The sequence below is a fragment of the Podarcis muralis genome, chromosome 12, assembly GCF_964188315.1.
Source record: "Podarcis muralis chromosome 12, rPodMur119.hap1.1, whole genome shotgun sequence".
Taxonomy (NCBI): Eukaryota; Metazoa; Chordata; class Lepidosauria; order Squamata; family Lacertidae; genus Podarcis; species Podarcis muralis.
The window spans coordinates 19,725,167-19,752,204 of NC_135666.1; the positions used below are offsets into that span (position 1 = coordinate 19,725,167).

At 41.9% G+C, this 27,038-nt stretch overlaps 1 protein-coding gene across 9 annotated transcripts in view; it reads right to left on the minus strand.

Annotated features, from left to right (window-relative positions):
• The window catches only part of CCDC7 (coiled-coil domain containing 7), a 164,459-nt gene that overhangs the window by 128,196 nt on the left and 9,225 nt on the right, over nucleotides 1-27,038 (minus strand). For 8 of the 9 annotated variants that reach the window (XM_077936777.1, XM_077936780.1, XM_077936778.1 and 5 more), the window contains exons 8-18: nucleotides 25,436-25,596; nucleotides 24,882-24,946; nucleotides 22,974-23,045; nucleotides 21,829-21,904; nucleotides 21,341-21,371; nucleotides 20,719-20,808; nucleotides 19,081-19,184; nucleotides 16,918-16,999; nucleotides 12,098-12,163; nucleotides 9,675-10,001; nucleotides 2,461-2,528 (exon numbers count right to left, since the gene is read on the minus strand). In XM_077936777.1, coding sequence (XP_077792903.1) covers nucleotides 2,461-2,528; nucleotides 9,675-10,001; nucleotides 12,098-12,163; nucleotides 16,918-16,999; nucleotides 19,081-19,184; nucleotides 20,719-20,808; nucleotides 21,341-21,371; nucleotides 21,829-21,904; nucleotides 22,974-23,045; nucleotides 24,882-24,946; nucleotides 25,436-25,596 — 1,142 coding nt within the window. The remainder of the gene's footprint in view (nucleotides 1-2,460; nucleotides 2,529-9,674; nucleotides 10,002-12,097; nucleotides 12,164-16,917; nucleotides 17,000-19,080; nucleotides 19,185-20,718; nucleotides 20,809-21,340; nucleotides 21,372-21,828; nucleotides 21,905-22,973; nucleotides 23,046-24,881; nucleotides 24,947-25,435; nucleotides 25,597-27,038) is intronic. The other variant, XM_077936781.1, reaches the window with a different exon arrangement.

Consider the following 27,038-nt stretch of genomic DNA (forward strand, 5'->3'; position numbering starts at 1 on the left):
GAAGTTAAAGTAAAAGAATAGTAGTTCTCAGGGCAGGTACGCTGCCAGAAAAAAAATGCTTCAGAAAAAATATGAGTAATCTGTACTGGAGGCTGTAATATTGGAATAAATCTTTACTACAGAGAGATTTCATTTATATTGCTCACCAGTATAGCTGTCATAAATATAGCTGAATCAGAGTTAGTGAACCACTAAACTTGGGAGGTGTGAAAGGGGAACATAGGAAGCTGCCTTATACTGAGTCAGGCCATTGATCCATTCACCTCAGTATGGTCTACACTGACTGGAAAGACTGGCTCTTCAGGATTTAAAGCAAGGAACATCCCAAACTCCAGCTGAAGATGGGATTGAACTTGGAACCTTCTGCATGTAAAACATCTGCTCTACCACTCTGGATTCCATACACACGTTTATTTTAGGCCAATAAGAAACCCAAGTGACCAAGTGATCCAGTCTTAGCGAAGGTTCATTCTGAGTACATGCAGAATGATTTGAGAGGAAGGATAGGATTCATTGCAAAAACCTGTTTAAAATTTCTGTGAAAACTGTCAAGGAAGGAGATTCTAAAACTTTATAAGCAGAAATTTAAAATATTATTACCATTAGCAAATATTTCAAATGACTAAGGTTTTAAATGACAATTTTAGGTTATATTTTCATATCAAGATTTAATATATATTTTTAACTGCTGCTATATCTGGATTGTCTCTGTTATACCCAATTGCAATTCAATGTATTCCTGTTGTGTTTTGTGATTTTTCTGATATTTCATGCTTAACCTACATATATACTACCCTCCAATATAAAGTTTCTTTGATTTCTGTCATATTCTTCAAAACAAGAATGGGATCATAGATGAACAGCAGATGCAGGGCCAGCCTACTCTTGAGGTGGACTGCCGCAACTGCCTTAGGAGGAAGGAATCCCACCCACCCCTGCCCAAAAATCAAGAGAAGCTGCAGCTTCTGACAAGATCTTGTGCAGCTCTCATGAGATCTTGCTGCCATCGCTGCTGTTTCTCACTTATTCCATGGCAGTGGGGTGCCCTGCCTGCTGCCTACCCCCCACTGCTGCTAGTGGAGAAGTAAGGAGAAGCAACTGTGGCTCTTATGTTCTCCCAAGATCTCACAGACTCCTCACAAGATCTCACTGGAACACAGAAGCTGCAACTGCACAACCCCAGTAAGTGAAGCTTCAGCCGGGTGACAGCACCTTCCTCTTTCACCTCAGGCAGCAAAATAGGATGGGCTGCCCATGACCAGAAAACCTTGCTGTGAGCTAAAGTCTGTTCTTCTCAATAGAAGTTTTTCTATTAATTTAAAGGTCTTTCAAATCACATTGTGAATGATAGCATAGCTATGTGAGAGTAGCTCCTTTACATACTTGCCAACTAATATATCACTTCATGCTTCTGACAAAGTGGGCTTGAGCCCACAAAAGCTCATACCATAATACATTTGGTGCTACAAGATTATTCAATTATTCAATGAAAGGTTATTTTTATACATTCCTATATTAAAAATATTTAGTAAAATATGCAAAATATTTAACTATAGAGTTGGAAGGGACCTTGAAAGTCATCTGGTTCAATCCACTGCAATGCAGGAAGCCTGCCCACAGCAATCCCTGGTAGGGCTCAAACCACCAACCTTCTGGTTAACTGCCAGACACACTGAACCACTGTGCCACTGGAAAACCAATATATGTGTGTATAAGGATGGAATGTGCACACAAATGCATATGCTAGTGAAAATAACCCACAAATTTGTGAATGAGAAATGCACATTAAATTGCTGGTGAATTTTCATGAGGGTCTTTAATTAATTAATTAATTAATTAATTAATAATAAATAAATAATCTGAAGTGGAAATGTTGAACTAACTAAACTTAAGATTGGAAAAGTGAGAAACCAAGAGAAACTGAAACTGACAGATTCATCTATCCCTAATGCCTATATCTTAGCCATCAAGAGTATCTAAAATTTCAGTAGCAGCTAAAAAGTGTAATTGTGCACCGTAACAGCAAAGCAAAACAAAATAGTATGTATGCACCACAATTTCACATCTCTTAATGTATTACATTTTCTTAGCATGGGACAAAAAGCATGTTAGAAAGCAGCAAGCTATAAATTTTTTAAAATATGACTGGGGAGGGGAATCACATTTTTATTTTACAGTGGCTTGTAGTCAAAGTCACTGTTTATAACTGTTTTTGTAATGCTACTCTGGAAAGACAGAAATCAAAGCTTCCCAATCATGCAATCCCACTAATTTTGTAACAGTCATATGTTAAGCATACTCATGAATGTGTATTAACAAATGGCCCTATGTAAAGATTGTTGTATCCCTTTTGTGAACTGCTTTGAGGTTTGTTTGTTTTTACAGCCAAGCAGTATATAAAGTTCCAGCACTGCACTGCATTATCTTACCAATAAGATATAAACTTTCAAGTATGCCTACCCTTTTGTTGTTTGACGTCGTTTTCTTATTTCTGCAGAATCTTTGGATTTCGCACTTTTGGAATCAGCCTATGGAGACAAAATTATGTAAGACTATACAGAACTGTAGAACAAATGGAATGGAAATTATAGCCCTATTCAGCATCTAATACATGAGTGAGGAGTGTGTCAAGTAGCCAGACCCCTACACTATGCCCGCCAAGTAGCTCCTGGCACCCACATACACAGCACAAACACCTACAGGGAGGAAGCCTTCACACAGTACTCATGGGTGCCAAGAGGTAGATCTACTCACTGTGGCCCTGCTCCCAGCAAACATACTGCTTTTTATTGTAAGTATCATGCCTGAAATCTCACTTATTTACAACCATGAAGAAACACTCATACAACAGGAAGATTTAGGTTGGTATTGCATCATATATTTAGAAAAGAATTCTGAATTCTGAAAAATAGCATGCTGATTATCTGTTGAGCAAAATGAATGTAATATGTTTCCAGCTCAGTGCTACGAGGAGTACAGTGGAACCTTGGTTCTCTAACGCCTTGGTACTCAAACATTTTGGCTCCCAAGCGCCAAAAACCCAGAAGTAAGTGTTCCAGTTTTCAAGCGTTTTTTGGAAGCCATACGTCCGATGCAGCTGTTGGCTATTGTTTCCAGGGTGTCTGCGCCAATCGGAAGCTGTGCCTTGGTTTTTGAACATTTCAGTAGTTGAATGGACTTCCAGAACGGATTATGTTCGTGAACCAAGATAGCACTGTATATACTTCAATTCTCTCCCTACTCCCATATAGGCTGCAGTCCTATATGGACTTCCTTGGGAGTAAATCCTATTTAATTCAACGGGGGCGGGGGGGAGTCTGAGTAGACATGTGTACTGTAAATAAATAAATCCCAGTTACTATTTCTTTTTTTAAAAAATGTTGCTTGACTTGCACACGATGGGGGTCTGAGAGCTTTGGCAGGTATAAAATGATGTGTTACTTTTTCTTTTTCTTTCTTGATGTGCACTGTTTGTGTATTTTAACTACAGTTAGCTTTGGCTGCTGTGAAATGGGGGCTGCACTTTGAGAGAGGGGCCTGATGTTCACATGCCATATCTAATGTTGAGGTTTGCCTACTATGAAATGGCATGGAGTGAGGCGTAACTGATTTGTGCCAGCTGAAAAATTTAGGGCATCTTTATTTCAGTGCCTGGAGTGAAGCAGGCTACAAAATTTTGTCGAATCTCAGTTCCTGGGAAAGCTACATCTGTTGATCATTGGTCTCTCTTGCAGCTCATGATACCTCTGAGAAGAAAACATGGTAACTCTATTTGACACCTGCAATTTGCAAATATATTATCTGAGCATCTTTCTCAACTACAATCAGCAGGATTGCCAACTTTTTTTTAAAAAAAAAAAAGGCTCTGCTCCTCTGAGTTTTGCAGTTGCCTGTTAGGCAGACAAAAAAATTAATGAAAGCTGCAATCCTATGCATTTCTAAGTCCTCCCCTCTAACTATACGAGCAGAATCTGAAGCTGGAGACTGCTTTCCTCACTGCCATGCTACAAAGGGCTTTACCTGTTTAATTTCCGTATGTCAGGCTGATGTTAAAGGTGAAGGAGAGTAAAAACAGAAGGGAATCCTAATGCTGTAATCAAATATATATTCTTTGGACCAAGTCCTATTGCACTACTAATACAATCCAATGCATATTACACAGAAATATGTCTACTACATTCAACAGGGCTTACTTGCATCTGCATCTGATTAGAGTCTTGCAGAGCTCTGCCTATTGTTATCCCTGGCTCAGCCTACCAGTAGTGGCAGCAGGGCTGACCTGACTTCCAAGCAGCTGAGTTGCTGCTGTTTAACAGGAGGGACAGTGGGAGAGTTCAGAGAGTTAAGATATATAATGTTACATAAAAATGCTGAATGAATGTATTAGTATTGAAGTTAACTGGGAAGGGAAGCCAGTGTTTTTCCATGGGGACTGAAGTGGAGGATAGCTGTAAATTTCCATTACAAGAGTGTGGTAATCTTTCCTGCATTGTAGGGGACTAGATGACTATCCCCCTTCATGGATCACTGCCTTGCCATGGCGAAGGGGCTTGAAGAACTCAGAGAAGCTATGAACTACGCCGAGCAGGGCACACAAGATGAACAGGTCATAGTGGAGAGTTTTGACCAAACGTGATCCACCTGGAGGAGGAACCGGCAAGCCACTCCAGTATCCTTGCCAAGAAAACTCCATGGACAAAGACAACAGGCATATAAAAGTTATGACACTGGAAGATGAGCCCCTCAGGTTGGAAGGCATCCAACATGCTACTGGGGAAGAGCGGGGGGCAAGTATAAGTAGATCCAGAGCTGATGAAGCGGCTGGGCCAAAGCCGAAAGGACGCTCAGTTGCGGATATGCCTGGAAGCGAAAGGAAAGTCCAATGCTGTAAAGAAAAATATTGCATAGGAACCTGGAATGTAAGAACCATGAACCTGGGTAAGTTGGAGGTGGTCAAAAATGAGATGGCAAGAATAAATATTGACATCCTGGGCATCAGTGAACTAAAATGGACGGGAATGGGCGAATTCAGTTTGGATGACCATCACATCTACTACTGTGGGCAAGAAACCCGTAAAAGAAATGGAGTGGCTCTCATAGTCAACAAAAGAGTGGCGAAAGCTGTACTGGGATGCAATCTCAAAAATGATAGAATGATCTCGATACGAATCCAAGGCAGACCTTTTAACATCACAGTAATCCAAGTTTATGCACCAACTACTGGTGCTGAAGAAACTGAAATTGACGAATTCTATGAAGACTTACAACACCTTATAGAAGTGACACCAAAGAAGGATGTTCTTCTCATTATAGGGGATTGGAATGCTAAAGTAGGGAGGCAAGAGATAAAAGGAACAACTGGCAAGTTTGGCCTTGGAGAGCAAAATGAAGCAGGGCAAAGGCTAGTAGAGTTCTGTCAAGAGAACAAGCTGGTCATCACAAACACGCTTTTCCAACAACACAAGAGACGACTCTACACATGGACATCACCAGATGGGCAGCATCGAAATCAGATTGATTATATTCTCTGCAGCCAAAGATGGAGAAGCTCTATACAGTCAGCAAAAACAAGACCTGAAGCTGACTGTGGCTCAGATCATCAGCTTCTTATAGCAAAATTCAAGCTTAAACTGAAGAAAGTAGGAAAAACCACAGGGCCGGTAAGATACAATCTAAGTCAAATCCCTTATGAATACACGGTGGAAGTGAGGAACAGGTTTAAGGATTTAGATTTGGTGGACAGAATGCCTGAAGAACTATGGATGGAGGCTCGTAACATTGTACAGGAGACAGCAACGAAAATCATCCCAATGAAAAGGAAATGCAAGAAAGCAAAGTGGCTGTCCAATGAGGCCTTACAAATAGCGGGGGAGAGAAGGCAAGCAAAATGCGAGGGAGATAGTGAAAGATACAGGAAATTGAATGCAGATTTCCAAAGAATAGCAAGGAGAGACAAGAAGGCCTTCTTAAACGAGCAATGCAAACAAATAGAGGAAAACAACAGAATGGGAAGAACCAGAGATCTGTTCAAGAAAATTGGAGATATGAAAGGAACATTTCGTACAAAGATTACAATAATAAAGGGCAAAAGTGGTAAGGACCTAACAGAAGCAGAAGACATCAAGAAGAGGTGGCAAGAATACACAGAGGAATTATACCAGAAAGATATGGATGTCTCGTACACCCCAGGTAGTGTGGTTGCTGACCTTGAGCCAGACATCCTGGAAAGTGAAGTCAAATGGGCCTTAGAAAGCACTGCAAATAACAAGGACAGTGGAAGTGATGGTATTCCAGCTGAACTATTTAAACTTTTAAAAGATGATGCTGTTAAGGTGCTACACTCAATATGCCAGCAAATTTGGAAACCTCAGCAGTGGCCAGAAGATTGGAGAAGATCAGTCTACATCCCAATCCCAAAGAAGGGCAGTGCCAAAGAATGCTCCAACTACCACACAATTGCACTCATTTCACACGCTAGCAAGGTTATGCTTAAAATTCTACAAGGAAGGCTCAAGCAGTATGTGGATCGAGAACTCCCAGAAGTGCAAGCTGGATTTAGAAGAGGCAGAGGAACCAGAGACCAAATTGCAAACATGCGCTGGATTATGGAGAAAGCTAGAGAGTTCCAGAAAGACATTGTCAGAGCTGCCCCTGGTCCCAGCTCACAAAGGACCAACGCCAGTTCTTCTTTATATACAAAAGTCTTTATTGAAGTTCATTATTGGTTTGACAGCCGTGGCACGCAGCCCTACGTCTGAAACCCTAGACCGTCGAAGCTCCGTCTGAGTCTCCTCCCCCCAGACACCAGTTTAAGACCCTAGCCTTGCTCCACCTCTTCCTCTGCTCCCTTTTCCTCTGGGTCCGCCTGTCCGCCGGGGTTTTCCCCTTTCTGGACTCTTCTGACGCTGACTTCCCCGAGTCTTCCCCCTCCCTCCAGCAGGCTTTAGGACCTGGTTCCCAATCCAGGCTTTCTGCTGTCCCGCGCGCCTGTACATTTGAACTTGGCGCGCGCGCCCAGCCTGCCACCTTCCTTCTGACCGTTATACTGCTCCTGTCGCTGCTTGCCGGGGGAGACGCTGACTCTGACCTATGAGACTCTTCCCCCCCACTACGCTCCGGTGGGGAAGCTGGCCCTGATTTCCAGCTACTGCTCTGGGAGTCTCTGCTGGCCCCCTGCTTCTGGTGTGTCCCCCCTGGGACACCCCTTGCCCTGGCCATCGGCGCCCCCTTCTGGGAATCTTCTGATTCACTGGAGAGGCTCATGGAATCTCTCGGGTCACTGTCATTCTGCCCTCCGCTGCCCTCAGATTCTTCCCCTTCGCTCTCCATTTCCTCTCTCCCTTGCGCCTCTGCTCCTGAGCCCCTGACAGACATCTACTTCTGCTTCATTGACTATGTAAAAGCCTTTGACTGTGTCGACCACAGCAAACTATGGCAAGTTCTTAAAGAAATGGGAGTGCCTGATCACCTCATCTGTCTCCTGAGAAATCTCTATGTGGGACAAGAAGCTACAGTTAATACTGGATATGGAACAACTGATTGGTTCAAAATTGGGAAAGGAGTACGACAAGGCTGTATTTTGTCTCCCTGCTTATTTAATTTATATGAAGAATACATCATGCGAAAGGCTGGGCTGGATGAATCCCAAACTGGAATTAAGATTGCCGGTAGAAATATCAACAACCTCAGATATGCAGATGACACAACCTTGATGGCAGAAAGTGAGGAGGAATTAAAGAACCTTTTAATGAGGGTGAAAGGAGAGAGCGCAAAATATGGTCTGAAGCTCAACATCAAAAAAATGAAGATCATGGCCACTGGTCCCATCACCTCCTGGCAAATAGAAGGGGAAGAAATGGAGGCAGTGAGAGATTTTACTTTCTTGGGCTCCATGATCACTGCAGATGGTGACAGCAGCCACGAAATTAAAAGACGCCTGCTTCTTGGGAGAAGGGCAATGACAGGCCTAGACAGCATCTTGAGAAGTAGAGACGTCACCTTGCCAACAAAGGTCCGTATAGTTAAAGCCATGGTTTTCCCAGTAGTGATGTATGGAAGTGAGAGCTGGACCATAATGAAGGCTGATCGCCGAAGAATTGATGCTTTTGAATTATGGTGCTGGAGAAGACTCTTGAGAGTCCCATGGACTGCAAGAAGATCAAATGCATCCATTCTTAAGGAAATCAGCCCTGAGTGCTCACTGGAAGGACAGATCGTGAAGCTGAGGCTCCAGTACTTTGGCCACCTCATGAGAAGAGAAGACTCCCTGGAGAAGACACTGATGCTGGGAAAGATGGAGGGCACAAGGAGAAGGGGGCGACAGAGGACGAGATGGTTAGTGTTTTCGGGGTTACCAGCATGAGTTTGACCAAACTGCAGGAGGTAGTGGAGGACAGAGGTGCCTGGCGTGCTCTGATCCATGGGGTCACGAAGAGTCGGACACGACTAAACGACTAAACAACAACAACAACAGATGACTATCAAGGTCCCTTCCAACTCCACAATTCTATTATTCTATTTTTCTGGAGTCATGAGACTGACATTGGGTTACAAGATGTTTATATATGTCAATTGACTAAATTCCTCCATGTTAAATCTATATTCCCTTTGTTCTAAACAGCCTGAGGCAGATAGGCTGGAAAGCTCAAATATTGGATTTTTGCTAAATTAAGCCTACAAACTTTATACTGGGAGCAGAATATGCTTGTCTGTGTATGAGACAACATGTTTTCCTTGTTTTTGTAATGTTTGAAGCTAAGTTCTGTTAGTTAAGCTTTTTTAACCATTTTCTGGACTGGAGAAATTTATTTCTAAACAAGAGCCAGTTTTACAGTAAGAAATTCTTCTGCTTGCATTTATTGTTTAAAATCTCCACAGAGAAGGCAGGAAGGTCTGTTCTGTGCAAGCACATAGACAGGAGCATCACAAAGGTTCTGCTCCTATGTTTGCTTAGGGACCACATGATATCATACAACTCTCCTCAATCACTGAACTATTTGGAGGAGATGTTGTTAGTTGACCCCCATGGCTCAGACATACTGGTCATAACCACCAGGAGACATGAATTCTGTACTGTGTCCAATTTTATGAAATTCCCTTCCAATTAAGGTCAGCCAGGCCCCCTTCCCTGCTGAACATCTGGCTATTATTCAAATAGGTTTTGTAACTGAATTTTAATTTTACAGTTTTAACTCATTTTTAGTTTCACTGTATGGGTTCTCTTGAACTTTGTAATTAAACAGCACATAAATTGTTGAAAGAAATAAAAATATAGAGTTCAAATAAAACATTATCTAAATGTAAATACCTAAAGTAAATACAAAGGAATTGCAGTGATGTTCTTCAAATCCTATGCAGTTATAATTTTGTAGGATACCTACATCTGGCCACTTGGCCATTGTCAAGATATTGGTCTAGAGATGGATCACTGGTCTAAACCAGGTTGATTTTATTTTCAGTGAGTCAGTATCCTATCTCCTCCATTATTATTTCCTCTGCTTAACAAAAGGCTCAAGCTGCATGCTGCATACATATATTGCCAATGTTATGCCTAGCCATTCATATTCAAAATACATAGCCATAATGTTATCAGAGGAAGGAGTATAAACTTGTAACTAATGCTTCATTCAAAATTTATCTATATTTTAGTAACCAAAATAGGAAGCATTACTTACTCCCTCTGATTTCCCTGCTTTTGTTTTCCGTGATTCTTCCATCCTTTTTTCAGGTTCTTTTTCCTGACCTTCGCTCAGTGCTTTATCCATGTCTATAAATGACCCCTTTTTCTTCTGTTTCACATCTTTTGCTGGAAGTGTTTCTCCTGCTTTTCCTGTTTCAGGTGCACTGACAGCCAATTTTTGTACATCTGTTCCTTTAGGTTTTGTTCCTTTTTTGCCTTTCTTCTGCACATCTTTTTCATCTTCAATTTCTGTATAAGGGAACTGCCAATCTGGAATAGTTGGAGGTACTTCAGCAAAATGAACTTTAGCCATCTCAGCTTCCTATTTAAAAAAAATAAATACAACATTTACATTTATTTAATGTGAAATGTACAGTTTGTGAGGAGGGGGTCCTAGAGTCAACAATATCTGGAGAAACCCAGACAAGACTAAAAGAAAAATGAAACCATAATACAGTAATAATACCATAATACAGTAATTTGTTGCACTGTTTTAGTGTTGTTAGCCGCCCTGAGCCCGGCTTCGGCTGGGGAGGGCGGGATATAAATAAAATTATTTATTATTATTATTATTATTATTATTATTATTATTATTATTATTATTATTTAAACAGTTTCAGCTCAGAAGCAACAATATTATCTGTATTATATTCTACTTGCCTAGAGATAAAGTTTCTAACACCAATTGGACAAATTGGCATAATAGCATAGAATGCTGACAAACATTCCAGCTGCTCAGGGAATCAAACTGCCAGCATAGTTAACAGTTGAGTTTCTGTGGGGCTGTAACAAAGCTCACACAAATATTAAGAATAGCAGCAGCTGGGGAAGACAGCAGTCTGAAGGTTGGAAAGAAGCTCATAGACAATGGAGCAATTTGTTTTCTGTTCCTCCAGTGGCTAAGAATCAAACAAATTCAAATAAAAATAAAAATAGTTTAAACTAAACATTAGGAAGAACCTCTTGATAGTACAGGCTGCTCAACAGTGACACAAACTGCGATAGATAGTGGTGGATTCTTCTTCATTAGCTTTGAAGTGGAGGGTGAGCTGCTACCTATAGAAGATGCTGTAAAGGTAAAGGACCCCTGGACATTTAAGTCCAGTCAAAGGTGACTATGGGATGTGGCTCTCATCTCGCTCATTTCACTTTTTGGACTGAGAGAGCTGGCGTTTGTTCACAGACAGCTCTCCAGATCATGTGGCTAGCATGACTAAATTGTTACTGGCACACAGAGAACCATGACGAGTGCCAGAGAGCACAGAAACAGTTTACCTTCCCGCCGCAGCAATACCTATTTATCTACTTGCACTGGTATGCTTTCGAACTGCTAGATTGGCAGGAGCTGGGACAGAGCAACGAGAGCTCACCCCGTCGTGCGGATTCAAACCGCCAACTTTCAGAAAGTCCAAGGGGCTCAGTGGTTTAGACCACAGTGCCATCCATGTCTCGAAGATGCTGTAGAAGTGCATTTTCTACACTCTCATAAGGTTGGGCTACATTATCTTTGATAGTCCTTCTAATTTAATGATTCAATGTCTCACCAAAAAGGAAGCTAAATAGCAGGAAGCCCGGAATCTGAATGACTGAAAGAATGGTACAGCATAAGGGTACAGCATAAGCAGTTGCCTAAACTGAAGGCTAAAGTAAACAATGGAATGAAAACCAGAGCATTGGAAAGGTAGAAGCATTTTGAAGAAAAGAGTCAAAGAGAGAGGAGGCAAAATCTCACAAAATAGCTAGGGAGAAGTGTGGCTAACCACTATTGACAGGAAGGAAGTGGACAAGCAAGGACAGTTTGCCGGTCTTGTTATTGTGGGCATGAGAAACAATGGAATATGAAGCTGTAGGACTAAAGTCTAGACCAATTTCACTTATTCCTTCTACTGTGCTTTGTGATCTGAGAAATCTACAGCAGTTGAGTGGGCATGAAGGTTGAATACACATGGTGGTTTAAAACAACCCCTAGTTCTAGTAACAATTTATGAAACCTCAACTTGTAACTGTTTCTCCTTTTAATGTTTCTTAACAACATCAACGTGGGTGGCGCTATGGTATAAACCACTGACTTGTCGATCGGAAGGTTGGCGGTTCGAATCCCTGCGACGGGGTGAACTCCCATTGTTCGGTCCCAGCTCCTGCCAACCTAGCAGTTCGAAAGCACGTTAAAGTAGATAAATAGGTACCGCTCCGGCAGGAAGGTAAACAGCGTTTCCATGTGCTGCTCTGGTTTTGCAAGAAGCTGCTTAGTCATGCTGGCCATATGACCCGGAAAAACTGTCTGCAGATAAACGTCAGCTCCCTCGGCCAGTAAAGCGAGATGAGCGCTGCAACCCCAGAGTCATTCACGACTGAAATTAACTGTCAGGGGTCCTTTACCTTTACCTTTTAACAACATCAAAACTGTGCAAGCAATACCTCTAAGGCTTTCTGTAGTTTCTCTTCAAGCATTTTCTTCTCTTGTTCAAGAGTCTGAATATTTGCCTACAATGTCAAAATATGTTTAGACATTTAAATTCACAATTTGGGTTTCTTATCAAAATATCCATACAGCAACATTCTAGAATATGCTCTACCATTCCACAAACATACACTGCACCTATTACATAAAGATATGCAAACATATTTGGTTTTCCAAATATGTCCCAGAGGATCTGTTCCAAAAGAAACTAATTACCAATGCATTAATTGAGTTGAAAGGACAGGCAATGAGGCCTGATTATTTTAAGTAATAAGTGAGGGGGATATGTTTTTTGTGAAATAAAAGAATCCTTCTCTTTTGAAGCTATAATAAAGCATGTAATTCTAAATCAAACAACATTACTGATAATGGTGTCACAGCTGTGTGATATTGTATAGTAAAGCTCAAGTAACAGCTTAATCATTGCCAAATTGAAATATGTCCAGAAAATATTTTATCCCTAAGGTCCTGCAGATAAAGATGAAAGAGGAAGTAGGAAGTTCGGCACTCTCTGACACTTCCTCTTTCAGCTCTATGTGCTTTTCAAGGCTCAGATCAGGACCTGAGGAACAAAACAGAAAGAGGACTTACCAGAAAGGATAGGAGGAAAGGGTTGGGTGGTAAGGTAGGAAGGAAGGGGAGGGGAGGGGACTAGTAGTTTCTAGTAGTTTCAAGCACAGCTATGTTGCAAAACATGGAACTAAGATATATACAGTGGTACCTCTGGTTGCGGACGGGATCTGTTCTGGAGGTCCGGCCAGATCCCAAGGTTTTTGCAACCGGAGGACCTGCTTCTGCGCATGCGCGCAGGGCGGTAGAATGCTTCTGCGAATGCGGCAAAACCCGGTCCAATACTTGGTTTTCAAAACCAGGTTTGTCACTTTCTTAACATGAAAGTGTTTTTATTGTATTTTAGTGTTTTGTTGGAAGCCGCCCAGAGTGGCTGGGGAAACCCACCCAGATCGGCGGGGTATAAATATGTTGTTGTTGTTGTTGTTGTTGTTGTTGTTGTTGTTGTTGTTGTTGTTGTTGTTGTTGTTGTTGTTGTTGTTATGAAATTTACGTAACCAGTGGGTTACATAATACGAGGTACTACTGTATCCATAGACCTAAGCTGGATCTAGAGACATCAAAGAAGCGTTTCAGTTAAACACATTGCAAACTGCATACAAGGAAATCTGGTTGGAAAGATGGGACTCCACAGCGCCATCTGGTGTCACAGTGTTATATAATACGCTTTTCCTTTACCAGTATAGCCGAGTCCCCAGTGAAGGCTGGTACACTCAAACTTTGTTGTTGTTTAGTCATTTAGCCGTGTCTGACTCTTCGTGACCCCATGGACCAGAGCATACCAGGCACTCCTGTCTTCCACAGCCTCCCGCAGTTTGGTCATACTCATGTTCGTAGCTTCAAGAACACTGTCCAACCATCTTGTCCTCTATCGTCCCCTTCTCCTTGTGCCCTCAACCTTTCCCAACATCAGGGTCTTTTCCAGGGAGTCTTCTCTTCTCATGAGGTGGCCAAAGTATTGGAGCCTCAACTTCACGATCTGTCCTTCCAGTGAGCACTCAGGGCTGATTTCCTTAAGAATGGATAGGTTTGATCTTCTTGCAGTCCATGGGACTCTCAAGAGTCTCCTCCAGCACCATAATTCAAAAGCATCAATTCTTCTGCAATCAGCCTTCTTTATGGTCCAGCTCTCACTTCCATACATCACTACTGGGAAAACCATGGCTTTAACTATACGGACCTTTGTTGGCAACTACTGGGGCACAACTCAAGCTTCTGTATAGGATGAGGAAGGGTTGCCTTAAAGTGCAGTCCCAGAATGCTCAGAGCTGTTTCCTTGAAAGCCACACAGCATTAACTAGGCCCTAGGACTATGTTTGTCTTCACTGATCAGGTGCTTGCTTATTTATTTATTTTATTTGGTAATCCCCAGCCCCACACAACTGAACTGGTTATTTGTGCAAGTGACCACCAGGGGACACATCTCTTTTTGTACAATAGTTGCTTTTTTCCTTTTTTTAGTTACATCAATTTGTTTTTTGGATGGGCGTGCTGGAACATGCAATTATTTTTTGATCTGGTGAATCCATTAACTTGATGGTGGAAATGGTGCTTAGGTGTGAATCACCTGGATCTGCCTTAATCTTATGAAAATTTATATTAGTATGTTACTACTCCCTTAAGTAAAAAATAACAAGAGTAGAACTCTGGGGAAAGAGAAGCATTAACTGCTGGGGCAACTGAGAAGGACAATAGCTGCTGAATCCTGTTTTAGTCCTTTCATAAACTGTAGGGATAGTTCTGCAAGAAAATAAAAGCAAATTTGGATACATCTTCCTTGCCTGAAGTGTAACATCAGCTTCTGGACATTTATTTTTATTTGTTTGGTAAAACCTGGCCTGGAACTGCTTTAGGCTCTGACTGGATTCCCTTAATGTTACAGTGATTACTTTCTCTCTGGACATACAGTACCGGTAAATTCATCAGATACGTCGATACTGCCATCTATCACCCACAGGCAGGGATTGCAGAGTTGAAGAAGTAGTTTGCTTCATATTATATAGTGCTGTCGATTTCCTGCTTCCCATCCAGGGGATTCTTTTTCTCCTTGATCACATTTAGCCTCACTTCTTGTACTATTGTGTATTTTCTCTCCCCCTGCCCACCCCCATTTGTTCCTTGCTGCCCTGGGTAAGTTTTGTGTGATTTGGAATGTCTTTGGAATTTGTTTCTCCCCTGTCAGCCTTTGATTTTACTTTTCCTCCTCACACATCTTTCCTCTCTTCCCCTTCCACTTCATTCCCATCCCTTACAGTTTGGGTGATTGTGCCTTTGGTTATCAGATCAGTTTATTTTTCTGAGAAGCTTTTACTTTTTCTGGGAGTGGATCATGTGTGAGTGAGTTGTCTTGTTTATACCCTTCCCCTCTGCTTCTCTGAACTGTGGTAGTCATGATTTCGTTTCCTCCTTCAACAAGTTTGTGAACCTTGAGTAGCTTCTTTGCTTGGTACCTCTGCTTTTTAAACCCTTCCAGGTGATCCTTTATTCCCTGTGAATTTTCTCTTGTACCCTGGAGTACTATTATATTATCATTACATTAGCCCCATAAGCCTTTCACTCTGTTTGCTGCCCTCTCTTGGTTTGTCTGCTTCCCATCACATTACTGTTTCCCTGCCAGTTCTGGAGCAGAACTAAGGTGCTTCTTTTGGGCTGAATTTGAGCTTGGAGCAGTCCTCATAGAATTCAGTGGGGCTTACTTCAGAGTCAATTACAATTATTCTAGCATAAACTGACATTAGAACTTGTGCCTGCAGTGACCCTCCTGAAGCACAGTAAAACACTTAGATACTAAGTAATAAAACTGAAATATTTTGAGTGTCAACTGCTTCTTTGAAAAAGAGGATAAGGGAAAGAACTAGCATGGGGGAGCACATAACTTTTGTAGAGAAGCAAAGGTAACAGCAGGAACCCCTTTTAAATCACTTTTCAGTTTAGTTAGGATAGGGGTCAGCAAACTTTTTCAGGAGGGCTCCATTCCACTGTCCCTCAGACCTTGGGGGGGCAGGACCCACCGCCTCCCGAAAGCAACCCACCTCCCGAAAGGCCCCCCACCTATGCCACTCATGCCGCAGCCACCGACGCTGCCTCGTCTTTGGAAGCATCGGCATCCTCTCTCTCAGGGGCTGCATTTCCTTCCTGCTCAGCCGCTTCCTTCCGCTTGGCCACCTTAGCGGGAAGGAAGGGGTAGTACCCAGATGCCGCTGGCCTGGGCGGCGGAGGCAGCCTCTGCACCACCGCCACTTCCTCCTGTTCTGCCGCCTCTTCGGGAAGGAAGGGGTGGCACCCAGATGCTGCTGGCCTGGGCAGCCTCCGCCACTTCCACCTGCTCAGCTACCTCAGCAGGAAGGAAGGGGTGGCGCCCAGAAGCCATGCCAGCGTCACTGCCCACCCAGAGTCATCCACGGCTTTTGATTGGCTGCAGGAGCTTCCTGCAGCCAATCAGAAACCATGCCGCATCGCGGAAGTCAGCCTCCGCACTGCGAGGCCTCTGTTCTGCACCTGTTTAGTGCGGGGGCTGACCGAGTTTGACGACCGAGCCATATACAGCCCGCGAGTCTTAGTTTGACGACCTCTGAGTTAGGAGCTAACTGTTTGAAAAATTGCAGTGCCTAGATGTCTGAGGCATCTTTGCAAAGGAGGCAGGCATGCCAAGCTGGGCCCAACATTGGGGGAGTTCTCGTGCGTGTATGTCACATGTGTAACACTGACGCAAACACACACCCATTGGGCCATGCCTGTGGGATGTGCAGGTGCCTGCTAGGCCATTCTGGCAATCACAGCAGAGGATGTGGAGGGTGAAAATCACCCTCCAAGCCACCCGCCCCTGCCTGGCGCTCTGACAATCGCCTGGGGTGGTGGGGGATGGCAGCCCCCTCAATACTGGGGGGCCTTACCCCCTTCCTCAAAATATTTAGGGGGCTGAAGTCCCTTGCACCCCCTATACCGGATACCCCTGAAAGGAGGAGGATATGTAGAAAACCAGAACAAGTTGGCTACGCCCTTGTGACCTCCTAGCAGCCCCACCAGGTTTTGTAGGCAGCAGCCACTGCTGCATAAATCCACAGTCAAAAGAAAACCACTATCAAATCATAGTCCACAGATATGTTCTGTGATATGTTGGTGGTTTTATCAACCCTTTTTGGGTTAAAGTTTATTTTTTAAAAAATTAGAACTTAAGACATTTGCAGGGAACTAGAATACATATTACCTGAGCTTTAGCTAAGTCTTCTTTCATTTTTTGGTTTTCAGCTTCTTTGTGCTTTAAAGGAATAGGAGTTGGTCTTGCTGGTCTGTAATTAAGAACATATAAGGCAAACTGTGAAGTCAATAAGGCACTCAAAATACATTTTATTGTTCCTGCAGAGGTGTCATAAATTGGTGAAACTAGAACAACGGTGCAGAATGTTCACAAACATTTATTTATTTGATTCAGTTTATGAATCACTTCACATAAAGTATCTTGAACCAATTTCATATCAGAAACATCCACAATAAAAACAACTCCATAGATTAAAACAATTAAAAATAAATCCATATGTAAAAGCAATAGACAATAGAAACAGTGTCTGTCTGAACAGACTGCTGATGAGATGGTATCTGAAGAAGGCCCTCTCCCATAGAGTTCAGTGACTGAATTGTCTCATTTGTTATATATACCCAATCTTTTAGGTATCTTTATCCAAACTTGTATGAGCTTTGTACACTAATAGCAACAGCTTTAACTTAGCTTGGTAGTTAATCACACTGAGAGCCAGTGTGGTATACTGGTTAGAGTGTTGGACTAGGCAGGGGTCAGCAAACTTTTTCAGCAGGGGACCGGCCCACTGTCCCTCAGACCTTGTGGGGAGGCAGACTATATTGGGGGGGGGGGGATTAATGAATTCCTATGCCCCACAAATGACCCAGAGATGCATTTTAAATAAAAGGACACATTCTACTCATGTAAAAACACGCTGACTCCCCAACCGTCCATGGGCCGGATTTAGAAGGCGATTGGGCCGGATCCGTCCCCTGGGCCTTTGTTTGCTTACCCATGGACTAGGACCTGGAAGACCAGGGTTCAAATCTCTACTCAGCCATGCAGCGTACTGGGTAACATTGGGCCAATCACTGCCTCTAAGATTAACCTACCTGACAGGGTTGTTTTGGGGATTATAGAGGACAAAGAGTTGTGGGGTGGGATATAAATGAAATAAATGAATGGCAGCCATTGCAGTTCTTTCAGCAATGGTGTATTCATGGTAGCTACAGTCTATGCCAATGAACAGTCAAGGCACTGCAATTTGCAATAGCTGCAGCTTCTGACTAAACCTCATGGGCAGCTCTGTATAGAACCGCTGCAAAGTAATCTGGATTTTACCAGTGCATGGCCAGCAGTACTAGTAAAGCTATCCCAGTCCAGAAATTGTTGCAACTGTCCTATTAGCCAAAGTTAGTAAAAGGCACTCCTAATCAGTGATGTCACCTGGGCCCCTAGTGAAAGAGAGATATTTGGAAGCATCCCAGACTGCTCTTTCAGGATGAGCATGACCCTGTTTAAAGCAGGCAATTGACCAATTATACAGACTTGGGAACTGCCAGTCTTACCAGGATTCAGAGTCCAGAGTCCATGTATTGGCCCTCATCAAGCCCACCGCAAAGTCCAGGCCCCAGTCAACAGCCTCTCTGAATTCAGCTGTTACAGAGAAGTGCAACTGATGACATGTCACCCCAAATGACCCAATTATCACTTCCAATGGCTTTATGCTACTGTTAAACAGCAGTGTGAACAAAACGGTACCATGCAACACCCCATTGCATGACTGCCAGGGGGGCAAGAGATGATCACCTAATGCTGTTGGAACCACTGTAAATGCCTCTAATACCCATCTAACCAAATCAGTTCAGGAGGAAGACATGGCCAAGTGTATCAAAAAGCTGCTGTGAAATTAAGTAAGGAGAAACTGCCAATATCATATACACACAGCATAAAGACAAAGCATCCTACCCAAGTAAACCCAACAGAACTTATTTCTTAATAGTCATGCATGGGGTTGCAGAGTTAGTTATCTTGAATTTGGTGAATATCACTTCCTAATGGTAATTTAAGTCAATTTTTTAGAAGCAAATCTAGTTGAAGCCAGAAGCAAACTTATCAGTGGGGCTTTCGGCAGGCTGCAACTGGTGGGGATACCAATAGAGGCACTTCTAGTTTCCCGTTCACTTGGCAAAACAAATGGGGAGTTTTGTGTGAGCAAAATGATGCTAGCCTCATTCTGTGGGTGGAACCCAGTGAAGATTGTCAGGGCTGGGTGGAGGACACTTCCACCCCACAAACAAACCAAGAAAGGGAGTTTAGATTGCAATCTAGATTATTAATTACTTTTCTTACTTTTCTACAATTACTTGAGGTGGTTTTTCTTCAACTTTTGCTTTTTCTTTTTCCAGTTTTGATAACATTTTTTTCCTTGTATCTTGCACTCCTTTTTCTTGCTGCTAAGACGTATGTGAGAAAACACCAAATAGGTTACATAGGAAAATTATTACTTGTTCCTTGTACAGTTGTACATTTGAAGATGCAATGGGCAGGAAACAGCACAGAACTTCCAGAGACCTTTGACAGAGGAAGAATATTTCCACTCTTCCCCTTGGCTACATTTTCACTCTTAAAACAGACACCATGAGTATACAGAACAACAAAACATCATATATAGGGATGGAAAAACAACCTCATCTATAATATCTGTTGTACTGTGTCATTTGTATCCATTAAGCAATATTACAATAAATAAGAACATAATGCAATATAAAAGTCAGTTCCTGAATTTGCTCATTTTCCTTTTCCCCTTCTCATCCTTTTTTCCTGTTGTATAATGTCTGGCAGAACCCATCTACACGCAAGTCCCACTTTCCCAGGAAATTGTTCATTGGGCAATTTCCATTATTGCTTACAGCAACATTTCCAAACTGCGAGCTTTCTTCCCTCTTCTACCATTTCTTCCTAAAATGGCTGTGGCCAATCAGCAAAAGAGAGACAAAGGAAAAACCCTGCTTTCTGAAATGTCCAATCTCTCCCCGTTCCTGCCCCAAAATGGTTTCAACCCCATTTTGGTTTTTGCCCCAAAATGGTTCCTGTTGACCAGCAAATCACAAACAAGTACCGTATTTTTCGCCCTATAGGACGCATCTAGTTTTTTGGGGGGGGAATAAAGAAAAAAAATTATTTCCCCCCGAGGCACGGGGCTGGCGCGGGGGAAGCCCGAGCTTCCCCCGACCCCAGCCCCCAGAACAGCCTGCTATCCACAAGCCTAGGGAGCCGCGCCGGTCTCCTCAGGCTTGTGGACAGCTGTGCGAAGCCCGGGCGCGCTCTTCAGCGCGCCTGAGGCTTCGGAATACAGGCAGCTCTGCGCGACCCTCCGGAGGCCGGCGCGGCTTGGCGCCAGGCTCCGGAGGGTTGCGCAGAGCTGTGCAGACCCCGGGAGGGCAGGCAGCTCTGCGCCACCCTCCAGAGGCCGGCGCGGCTTGGCGCCGGGCTCCGGAGGGTCGCGCAGAGCTTCCTGAAGCCTGGAGAGCGAGAGGCTCTCGCTCTCCAGGCTTCAGCGAAAGCCTGTATTCGCCCCATAGGACCCACATTTCCCCTTCATTTTTGGAGGGGGAAAAGTGCGTCCTATAGGGCGAAAAATATGGTAAGTAAGTGAACAAACTCCAGCTGTTTGGATATCTGAATCAGCTGTGCATGTAGTGAAGTTTGGGAATAATTATTTATATTCAGATAAGCAAATGTTTGGATAGTGATGTATTCTATGCATGTATTCTATGCAGGTTCACTTGGAATTAAGTCTGTGTTCAATGGGATTCCTCCCCAATAAGTTTGTTTAGGATTGCAGCTTCTGTAAAATATAATCATACCTGTGAAGCATTCATCTTTAAGTTCATCCTTCATTATCTCTTCCATAAGCTTTCAATTTATTTATTTATTTTTTTTGAATCCTCTGTAATTTCTAAGTAGAAGTTTTGGAAAAATAATTACCTCTGAACCTTTCATCTTTTGAAGTTCATCCTCCATTATCTCCTTCTCTTCTGCAAGCTTTCGAAATTCTTGTTGAATCTTCTGTAATTTCTAGGTAGAATAAACATTTTGAGGGGAAATAGTTTTAACATATTTGAAGAAATGTTTAAAAATTGAAATTAAGAAATGAAAAGAATGAAAATTTTAAAAATTAAAAAAGAATGATGAAGCCATTTTTAACATTGACACAGCATAATGGCATGCAAACAGCTTACTCTGGTGGAGGTCTTCTGATAGGGAATGTCTCATCCCCCATTAGACGCTGCTCTAAGTAATCCTGGGGTTTGGGGTGAGGCATCATCAGCATGCTGATGACATTCATTTCTACTTCTCTTTTACATCTGCTAACTTCAATATTTCTGGATATATTTCCAAAATTTTGTCAGATATTAAAATTCAGTGGATTCAAGTTACTTATCTGAAATTTGGTGCAATTCTCCTGTTTTCTTTTTAGGTATTTAAAATTTATCTCATTTATTACATTAAAAATACAAATACTTGCTCTATTATTTTCTATATTATAGTGTTTTGCATCCAGTGACTGCTGTGAACACTCATACAGTTTTTTAAGTATTATACTCACACCTTCCAGCACATCCTGTTCATTTGAAACTCTGAAAAGTATGAAATATATGTTTCTTAGTTTGTACTTCAGTAAAACTTCAGTAACATCTGGCAGGAAAGACCCTGCTCATATCATATATGTCACAACCCCATATAGATAAGGGACATAAGCACCCTCTAAATTTAGCACAGTGTGAGATTTCATTATATGCAGTGTTTATATTAAGGTTTATTTAACAATCCACAGATAGCCATAGTTCTCTGGGAACGGAAGATGATTTCCTTACAAAAAGTGCCAAACTATAATTAACTGGAAATATAAGTTTCTACAAGCTATAATATCATTGTCCAACCTGGGCATGGATTACAAGTGGCATATGCACCTGGAATTTGTGGCACATCTTGGCTAAAAGCTCAAAGTTCTGTGAACCTGGTTTTTGCCTGTACTCCTGTAATGCATTAATACTGTACAGTTTTTCTATGTAACATATCAAATAGATTATGTACCTGTGTAACTTGTTTGTCTGTCTTTCAAACACTTTCATTATTTCTAGCATGCGATTATTCATTGATTCCATTGTTTCTGAACAACAACAACAACAAAATTTTAGTTACTTAGTTAAGTTTATAGCCTTTAGTTTGCCCCAGAAATGGGTATCCAAAGTGACCAGCACCAGTTAATAATACAATTTAAATATTTATTATGCAGGACATAGATTTGTTCTATTATTTAATGCAATCTAAACATACACATATAAATGTAGAATTCAACAGAAACTTTAGGTCTTCCAGTGCCATGATTCATACAGGCAAGGATTCTTCACATCCTACTCTGGATATATTGTTAGTAATTTAAAAGTGGGGCTTATAAAATCAGCCACTCCTGTTCAATTACTCACAAATAGGTCTGGTGGAAACAGGGTCAAGCTGCCTCTCTCCACCAACGATCTATCCTAGCCTTCACTCAACTATTATTGCTAACTGGAGGATCACAGGCATCTCTTATAGATGAATCCAACATCTACTCAGGGCAGAATATGCAGGCTACTTGTCATGTGAGTAAGAGTATAAACATATTGACCATGCAAATGTAGGGATGAATAGGGCCAGTGGATCTCTGTGGGGTGCATGAAATGGCAGCCTTCACCAGCAGCAGAGGTATAGGAGCCAACTCCTAGGGGCTGAGGGGTCTTCAGCCCCCCAGTAAAATATTTGAGGGGACTGCCCCCCCAGTTAATGGACATTGCCATTCAAATGGTGTCCTGTATCATGTCATGTGATTGATAATGCAGAGCAGGGCTTACTTGCCCCCCTCCCCAATATTTTATTCAAGTTGGCACCCCTGGGTATAGGAAGTGGTGGCATCTAGAAGCAGGTAGCAGAAAGGAGTAGAGAAAGGAAGTAACAAAAAGAGGAAGACTCACAAAAGGGGTGCCACAAAACATGAAAGAAAAGGGGTGGCTTCATCCAGTTTTCATTCTGGTTCTTCCCACCATTTGTTCCAGCCCCAGACTGGCTTTTCCTGGTTCTAATTTCCCACCCCCAATGGTTCTGATTCTCCACTCCTCCACAGGGATATTAAAGTGGTTAATGTTGACCAGATCATGCCCTGAGATTTCAGCCACTGCCATTTCAAATTCTAAAGAACTTACGTTGGCCTGTATCATCTTGGAAAACTTGTACCATATTCATTACATCCTCAGTTGCATTTTTCATAGCAAGTTCTGAAACAAAACATTTTATTACTCAGTTTAAACTATTGTAGCAGTTCTTCAAATGGATATACAGTAATTCATTAGCAAATGTGAAATAAATAAATAAACTTGTAAAATAGAAAGCTTTTTCTTCTTATCCATGCTGGCTAAGTTTAAACCCTAAAACAAATCAATGAAATGATAGTGCCAACTGACCTTTCTCTGAAACAGTGTTACCAAATAGGCTATGATTTGGGAACAAAATAAAGAAGAAATGGGTAGTTATGATGTTCCTTTTTAAATTTCAAGCTACTTCTCATCAGCTCATGAAAAACTGACTTAGAAATAAGTCAATATTTATTTAGTTTTTAAAAAACTAATAAATAACCACCTATTTTCCAGGTTCAGAAGTTGCCCGGCCCCAATCCCTTGCACTCACCCCCTCCCTTGTGCCTACCCAGCTCTACAACTCCCTAACCCCCAACACATACATCCTTCTCCTTAAACATCATTTATCCAACCAGGACAGCAACAGCAGTGCTCCAGCGACAGGAAGCAGGAAGGACTCCATTTTGTAACCCTTCAGCATACAGAGACTGTACCAGAAATAATGACCCTGGTGCACATTGAGAAACTAAGGGCCATCAGGACCTTTCTGGGAACCTTTCTTTCTTGCTACCAAAAGAGGAGAAAAGAAAGAAATGTCTCTGATTTTCTCAGCCGACATACAGTTTTTGCAGTTTTGTTTCAAATGGGATTGGTGCTGTAAGGTGGGCATGCCGCCAAATCATAGTATCAGGGTGGTGTACATCAACAAAACAAAACAGCATTAAAGGCAATACAAATAATCATTAAAGCGAATGGCTAATCAGTTTAAACAGGTGCAAAGGTCTGTCAGCATAAAAAGCTTTCAAGTCAAAACCATGGGTGCCTACCAAAGTGTTTTCCAGAGCATAGGGCTGACAGCACTAAATGCCTGATATCTAGCGAAGGCCAGCTGGGCCGCTGTAGCATGAGGGACAACTAACAGTGCTCCTCTAGATGACAGTAGCCATTTATGAAACTTACTCCTAGTAAATCTCATTGACTCCAAGCCTCAACCAAATATTGTAGTTCCAAGTCTAGCAAAGTGGTTTTCTTTGCTTAATTTTGTTTTTAATACAAAGAATACATACACACATATATATACTAGGTATGGGGGATAAATTCAATTCAGTTTGCATATAAAGCCAACAGACTAAGGAAGAGTAGCCAACTGACTGAGACCTTGTTGCATGCCTTCTCTCTGCACATAAGACAGTGATATAACCCCACACACACTATGCGCAGTGCTTATCACTTTCAGAAAATGCAATACTGTATATTAATGAAAATAAAATACAATGTGCTTTATGTTATGAGAAATTGCTTGAAAATGTGTACATTATTCAAAACTGCTAAAAATGTGTTATATTAAGAGAACATCAAACAAAAATCATGGGGGGGAATTGTAAAGATTTTAAAAATACAAATATGCAAATTATTAAAGAAATGTGGAAAAACCAGGAGAAGCAAAACTGACAAATTCTTCCATCCCTAACATATGAAGAAATTACAAATATCATTATGAAAATAAGGAAACAAATTAATATAAATACAATAATTGTTTAAAGAAAGCAGAGAGTTTCAAATAAATCAAGATTACACTCCATTTTTTAAAAGGCAAATTATATATTATTTTCCATGTCCCCAATTTCCTACCTTGTTAGCCTAGCTTCCTTCAGCCCCCTTATGACCTGTCCAGCATGCTCCACGACTTATTTCTCATACTCCACCCAAAACATATATTTTGCTTCCTTTGTCTCCATATTAAATCACTATCCTTACCTTCAATAATACGTTTTGGGTCTTTTGGAGCAGGAGCCACAGGGCTTAATGCTTTTTTCTTTTCACTGTCAAAATATGAAGTATTTGTCAAAATGTGAAATATTATAAATATTAAATCTAATTTTATAATCTGAAAGTCAGTTTTTGAAAAAAATAAAATTTCTAATTTTATATAATTAGGTTACATTTGGTAAAAAAAATGCATTCTTATATTTACTAATAAAATCCACTATAATATTACATAGGAAACAGCTCATGCTTAATCTTTAGTGTTCTGGAAACAGACTCATAACAAGATATAATCAGCCAACCAAACAACAAATACTTTGGGGGGGTTTTCAGAATTCTTCAGCCCGTCATACTGTTAAGTTAGACCTTTAAGGAGGTACAAAGATGGTGATAATGTGATAGTTTCTAGTCTTTCATGATTGTTAAGCAAACACCTTGATTGTGCTTCAGGAAATGGAAAGGTCTAATAAAATATTTTTCAATAATCCATATAACAAATCTATATTTTATTGCTATTAAACCTAACTATTTCACAGCACTCTTACTGTTTAGGAGCAGAAAGCTGGATAAGCTTGGGTAGTTCTTGAATACGGCCTTTCAAATCTTCAAGCTTTTGGATGCGGTTCCGTAATTTAGTAATGTTATTTGATATGCTTTTATCAGCTACTGGAATTTGCCAATCTGGAATCATTTCTTCCTCGCCTATCTGAAATATAGATATCAACATATTAGCACAATATATTATCCTATTAACTTAGGTTATTTGTTAACTGGGGGACCAGACCTGAGCTACACAAGTCCTCAGAGGTACTGACCCCAGTACTGATAAAGTTAGAGCAGTGGTTTTCAACCCTGGAGTGCCTTGAATGATAGTCAGTAGTGCTGCCGGCAACACTAGCCTCTGTCCCTCTTTCCTTCCCTCCCTCCTCTGATGCCCTCTCATGTCTCTGCTTCCCAAAGGGTTGTGTGCTGTTTACTGTAGCAGCCCTGACTACAAGCTCGCCAGGCGAATGGTGCCTCTGGGGCTGGTCAGGGGATGCTGGTTGCCAGGAGCTGAGGCAACCAGCACCCCCTGACCAGCGAGCGGGTGAGGGAGCCCAGCCAGCCAGTCTGCCAGTCCTTGCTGTTGGGAATGGACAGACAAGTCCAAGGCCCCTGTGGGGCAGTGTGAGGAGGCATCTCTCTTTGGGGCATGGGGGCGTGGCAACAGCAGCTGCCCAGAGGACTCCCAAGGAGAGGGGAGAGGAGACTAAGGGAACACTCCAAAAGGGGGTTCAAAAAAGGATTAGAGGTTGCCAGCTCTGCAAGCAAGGGGTGACATAACTGGGCTCCTGAGCCTCACAGGGATGCCGCAGAAAGAATGTAGTTGGTCAAGGGAGCCATGGACTCAAAAAGGTTGAAAACCTCTGAATCAGTTGAGAACAATAACTCTCCTGAGACCACCATCTTAGAAGATACCCCAATCAAAGTGGCTACAGGGTTAAAGCAACTGTTACACCCTGACTGGGCTCAGACCCATGAAGTTCAACCCCAGGACTACAGGAGCAGAGGCTCTTCTTTATAGAAAATCAAAACCAGAAGCTCAGGTCTGCCTGGCCTCATGAGGACAACATTCACTAAGCCCTACTCATGAGGAGGATGCATCATTCCTCAAATATCCAGCTCAAAGTCCTGATGACAGGTCAGGAAGAGGAGGATCAACTATAAAACTTCTCAGTGGAAGCCTAACCCAGGCTAAAGCAACAAACAAATCTTGCTCTGCTCCCTGTGAAGCCTTATTGAACAGCTCCCCTTCTATTCTGCATGTTCTTATCTTTGACTTGATGCACAGCTGCTGTTACAGCAGACTATTAAACCACATAGCAAAGGTTGCAGGAATGGGATAGGGGAGACGTATCCCAAGCCCCAGCACTGCATGGAGTGCTTATGTAAAAGCTGAACATTTCTGTGTTGTTTTTTTCATATGTATAACAAGCAAACATATTTACAATGCTAATATTTTTCTTGAGCACACTCAAGAGATGCATGCAACCTAAATAGCAATCACTAAATTAGCAAAGCTATTTAAACTTACATGGGAGCAAACTCCACTGAAATGGATGTTGTAAAGTTAGTCATAAATAAGCAGAAGCAATGCATATACAGAAA